A 6000-nucleotide genomic window follows, 5' to 3' on the forward strand; every position below is an offset into this window, starting at 1 on the left:
TTTATATCTTTCAAATACTTTATTGTACTGACAAAACACAACCACAAAGAGAACATCTTCACATCACGGCATTAACAGGTTTTTGTTATTGAAAAATGAATATCATCTTTTTTACACACTGTCAGCTCTTGTGCCACCTTTCTCAATACAGTCTGTTAATTAAGTAACCAAACTGTGTTTCTTACATAGGTAACACTCAAGCTCAGCCACGTCTGGGCCACCGCATTCAACTCCTCTTCCCACTGCTAATTGCTGTCGCAGCACGTTTAGGTGCCCTGCTACCAATGGCTGGCAGCATCCTCACAGGTGTTGCACTTATGGTGGTGTTTGCGAAGGTATCACTCATTGTCAGTACAGTGACACTCTTAGTATCTTCATTATCAGCCTTCCAGAGGGAAGAACACTATGTTGTATCAATACAAGAAGGTCCATACCATTTGCTAAATTCACAGTGAGTGGATACTTCCCTTTTTAACATTAAGACTGAAAAAGTAACAAAGTGTGTAAGTACTTAAAATGAGTGTAAATATATGTGAAAAATGGATTATAAATTTACTTTGGTTTTGGAGGATAATTTGTATCTATTTCATTGATGTAAGTCAGTAGAGGATCCTTTGTTCTTATTACCTCAGTGTTATGCTTAAGATAAAATTGTATTAAATATTGGGGGTAACTGTTTTTATTCCCATCAACTAAATGCATTAATTTTCCTACATTTGTGTGTTATTGATATATTCCTTTGTATCTTGACTTCACTCTGTCCGTCTTAACAACTGCCTTTAATAGCCCACTCAATCACCCTTCTTCCTTTTGTTTCCCCACAATTTCCATATTTCTCTGTGCATGCATTATTTTATGTGATTTCTCTACGATCTCTTGAAGATGAAAAGGAACCAAACCAAGGTACAAACAATTGTGAGAATGTCAGGAATATACCAATACCTAAAGGTACACAATAATCTTACTGCCCAAGGCAACAGTGAAACTAGCAGCTGTGAAGGTCATTTCAGTCCTTTCAGTAACCAATACCACACCGGACTGGAATAACTGAACCACATCCTTCATCATGGCTTTAATTATCTATTATCATGCCTTGAAATGAGGGACTTCCTATCGAAGATCCATCCCACTCCTCCTCAAGTGGTGTCCCATTGCTACCCAACCTCCACAGCATCCCTGTCCATCTGTATGTCACTCCCAACACCAACCTCTTGTCACAGGGACCATATCTCTGTGGAAGACCCAGCTTCACGACCTGCCCAATTCACCCACTGAGTGCTTTCTATTCCAATCCTGTCAGAGGCTTATCCTACCCAGTCAGAGGCCTGGTCACCTGTGAAAGCAGCTATGTCAATACCACCTGTGCTGCCATCATTGCAGAGCTTTTTATACTGGTACAACTTCTAACCAGCTTCTACCAGGATGAATGGTACCACCAAACTGTGGCCAACGGCAAAGTAGACCAGCCTGTGGCACAACGTACAGCTGAAGGTATCAAGCTTGATTCCAATCAATGGCTGCTTCACAACTCGGGCCATCTGGACCCTCCCCTCCACCACCAGCTTTTCTGAACTGTGCAGGTGGGTGTTATCCTTAAAACACATTCTCCTCTTCTGAAATCGTCCCAGCCTCAACCTCCAGTTACCTACTGTCCCCACACTCTCCATCCGACAGTTTCTGACCTTTAAGTTCTACCCCATTCTCCCAATTTACATCCACTCAACCCTCATTGTCCTCTGCTCTCTGCCAACACACCCACTGGTCTTTTCTTTTCCCCTTCACTACTGCTCTCCCCCCCCCCCCCCTCCCCCCTCCCCTTTTCCACAGAATCCCAACATTGCACCCGACAGCCTTGCCCAGTTACCACCTAGTCCCTGGGTGATCCACCAGGCACTGCTGACTCCTTTCCACCCACCCATCCCTTGCTATCCCTCGCCTTTCCCCGCCCTACTCCGGATTGCTGCTAGTGTTCAGCACGACATCACTGGATTCTGGCCAGAATGGTCAGAAATAGTGGTCATGTGTGCATGGGTGTGCTTTCTTGTGTGAATGTGTGTGTTCTTTTCTGAAGAAGGCTTTGGCCGAAAGCTCGATGTGCAACAGTCTTTTCATTGTATCGTCTGCAACTCATCGTGTCATCTTTAAGGTAGGTAGCAATATGTCTTTTTCATAGTACTGTTGATATTCCAACCTAGATTTTCCATCCTCTGACTTTTGTAGTGCATTATTGGTATTCTTTTTTAAGAATTAGGTTGGCTCAGTTACATTGCACAATGAGTCAAATGGATACAGATTTGTCTGAAGCTTTAAATACCATCCAGAAGAGACATCTTGTCGGCATGAGAGATTGCAAACAGCATACGTGTGTGGCAATTCGCTTCAAACAGGGCACAGAATGTGGCCAAAAGCTTGGAGAACAGAAACCTGTGACCAGTAATGAAATTTCAGTCACCAAGGAAAGATTAGTGATGAAAAACTGTCAGCAATTTGAAGGATTTTCACAACCTTTTTCATAATACTGTATTAGAATTTGATAGTCATATTGATATCTGCCATGGCAAAAGGTGGGAGATTAGTTTCACAGGGCCACAATTTAATCGACAGAATTCTTAATTCTTTGGGATTCAGATACAAAAAAGGGAACAGTGGAAGGGAAAAACCTGGTGGACAGATACAATACTTAGCCACATTTTCAGGAGGCTGGGGTGGGAGGCATAACATTGAGGAAGATAATCATTTTCACTATGTTATCATCTTGATGAGACCTGACTCAATAAAAATCATGCCAGGAAGTATCGGGTGGGTATAATGAAAATGAAGCTGCTCGTGGAGGTCCAATGTGGGCGGTAATTATTGTATGGCAGCAAAACTTGGTAGACATGCTAATGCATTAATGCAGAACCAATTTATGCTGGAAAAAAATTAGCTCCAATTTTGGCTACTAGGTGCAAATCTGGCACTCTGAATGCAAGAAAAATGTATAGAAATGTTTTGATACATAATGGATAAGGAACGGGACATGGACAAGAAAGGTAAAACAAGTGAGAAAGACATAACATTGATTTAAAAATAAATTAATTAAAAAAACATGGGCGAAGAATAAAAGGTGCTTGTGAATCCACATCACACGGTCACAACAAGTGCAATGGCTTTTCATGCATAACACATAGTTTGAATGTACCCCAAATTCGGCATTTTGTGTATTCGCTGCACCCTGTAATGTAAAATGTGCCTCATTGCTCCGTAGAGTAATGCCCAGCCACATGCCATCAACTTTGATCCACACCAGGAAACAGAGCAAAACCATGAGGTTTTAGATGCTGTATAATCTTGATTTTGTGCCAATACTAGTGTAAAATACAATGCAAAACTTTCTGTGCTGTTGACCATGCAATGGACAATTCTTGTGACACTGCATGAGCACGAGCACGAGCACGAGCACGAGCACGAGCACGAGCACGAGCACTAGCACTAGCATGGGCGCATCATGCATGATTAATTATGGTAACAGCAACCTCATGAATAACTTCAACCCTGGTAGGATGATAGGAGGCCTTCCTCTTCCAGGTGCAACACCAAGATCATCTGCCTTTTCACATTTTATCATCATCTTTTTTAAACAATTTAATCCAATCAGGCCTCTCCTAAAAACTTTCAGTCAGAGAAACTCTTTCAATACTGCACTGTAACTGCTGCCATTTACATAAAACAGTTTCACTAACAGCACATTGTCTCTCTTCTCAATAGCCATTCTGTTCACTAACGTTATGGTTTGTCAAATGGTGCTGTGAATGTCATACGATCATACAAACAGTGTGAAGTGCCATATTTGCACACGGTGGCCAACATTGCAACTAATTTTTTTCCATCGTAAATCGGTCCCATATTAATGAGTTAGCATATCTATGAAGTTTCACTGTTATATGATAATTGCAGCCCAACTGGACCTCTGTAAGCAGCTGCACTTTAATTATAACCTCCTAGTACATTGGGTGTGATTCAAAGGGCAGTGGCAGCTTGAAAGTGGTAAGTGGCAAAGAAATCTTATTTACGACTTGTCATGTAGGATCACCAGAATATGTCTTCTTCAGAAGTGCGAATCTAATATTCATATCCAGCACAACTGGCAGTTATCGTGAGGAGATGAATAGTGATGTGTGTTTAAACATTGATTCTTAGATTTATTACATGGTTTAAAGGAGAGGGTGTATGATTCTCACTGATAATGCCAGTTGTCACTCAAAAAAATGGGGAGAAAGTTCCACAACACAAAGAAAGAAGAAATTACACAGTGGCTAGGAAGGAAAACTATGTCAATTTCAGACTGCTGTATGAAACTGAAGATGGAGGAATTCAGACACTACAAGAACCTTCACAACTAATTTCTACTTAGCAGCAGAAATGGGCCATGAGGTTTTGAGACTTCCCCCTTAGGGCAGTACCAGTATCAGTATAATCCAATATAAAATATATGGGCAATAGCGAAATGAGTCATATCCAGGTATTTCACATTATGAATTAAAGATTTGCAGAGTTTACTTGAGGATGCCATTGATGATGTTACTGTGGAAGACTGGGACAATCGTGTACACTATGCAGAATTTCTGGATGAAGTTGTCTCAGAACATTTTGTGAAAGCATTGTCATTTTTTCAAATGATTCCTTGGATCCTGAATTTTCGGAAACACTTAGTTCTGAAAAACAAGAAAATGAAGCAACAAAAAATTAATTCACTATTAATTTCTTGAGAACGAAGTTTCTCATAATGACATTCTTGAATGAAACGTTGGTAGGCTTCTTGACACATCAATTCTCACTAGAACCTCATGCTTTCAATTATTACGATCATCATCTGCTGCTGGTACTACTACTGCTGCTGATGCTGTGATAGACTTAAATAGTTCTCAGACCTCTGCTGATCGGTTGGCTTATGTCGTCGTGCTGTCATAGATGGTGTCAATACCTGCACTGGTGACACTGCCACTGCTGTAGGAGCATAAACAGTTCAGCAAATTTCTCTGTTTCTTCTCTGTGTTGAGAGCTCGACTGCACGCACTGCTATAATTATATCCACTGTCCCAGTTGAAGTTGTTCTCACACATTCTTATTTCTATCACCTCTTTAATAACAGAAGCCCAGTATATAGAAGCCTGAGAAACATTTTGCTTCACCAAACAGAATTTTATGTTTGTTTGTGATACTGTGCCCAGCAACTGCTGATTTCTGAAGTTCTCAAATTTTCATGTGCCCATGATGTTCTGAACACATAGCAAAGTGTCACTGTTGCTGGAGGACAATACACACAAATACCTAAAATGGGACCCCATCCTGCCAGAAAAATGATGGAGCTGCTGAATAATTCTGGTCTACCAGATGATGTCAAGAAAAACACAAAGCTTGAGCTCTTAGACCTCCCAGGCAGCACAGATTTTCTAAATAAAAAAAAGGTGTGCCATTAAAACCTATTTTTAGTGATATTGGTTCTTTCACCTAGAGGTTAACCAAATATCTAACCAAGTTAATGACTCTGTTGGTTGGCTGCTGTGAACATTACATTAAAAACTCCCAGATGTTCATTGAGAAAATCAAATTTGGGTTGGTTCAAACGATAGTTTTAGACAGCCTTGATGTGATCTCTCTATTTTCAAAAGTCCATTTGGAAGGCACATTGAGACTTGGTACAGCACTTTCTCCTGAAACTATAAAGTTGTTCTAAAATGCTCTGATGACCACCTACTTCTTGTATGGCTGTTAATTTTATGAAATGATTGACAGAATATTTATAGGTCCTCCGTTGTCTCCAACAGTGGCCAACTTTTTCATGAAACATTCCAAGGAAGATGCACTAAATTTGGCTTCATTTCCTCCTCCTTTTTATGGTTATGCTGAAGAAAAGTCTACAGTCTGGCCACATGGAGTGAAAGCTCTTGAGCACATGAACATCACAAATCCAAATACCCAGCTTATTGTCAAGATGAGAGAGAAGGAAAGTTGCAATTT

At 40.5% G+C, this 6000-nt stretch overlaps 1 protein-coding gene across 2 annotated transcripts in view; it reads left to right on the forward strand.

Moving 5' to 3' along the window:
• The window catches only part of LOC124607259, a 42098-nt gene extending 41393 nt beyond the window's left edge, over positions 1–705 (forward strand). Inside the window, exon 4 of one of the 2 annotated variants that reach the window (XR_006978795.1) lies at positions 190–320. Coding sequence is in view for 1 of the 2 variants with exons in the window: in XM_047139534.1 (XP_046995490.1) it covers positions 190–455 (266 nt within the window). In the remaining variant the exon portion in view is untranslated. Of the gene's footprint in view, positions 1–189 lie in introns of both variants that reach the window. The other variant, XM_047139534.1, reaches the window with a different exon arrangement.
• The last annotated feature ends 5295 nt before the right edge of the window (positions 706–6000 follow it).

Source organism: Schistocerca americana, chromosome 3 (genome assembly GCF_021461395.2).
Source record: "Schistocerca americana isolate TAMUIC-IGC-003095 chromosome 3, iqSchAmer2.1, whole genome shotgun sequence".
In the NCBI taxonomy this organism is placed as follows: Eukaryota; Metazoa; Arthropoda; class Insecta; order Orthoptera; family Acrididae; genus Schistocerca; species Schistocerca americana.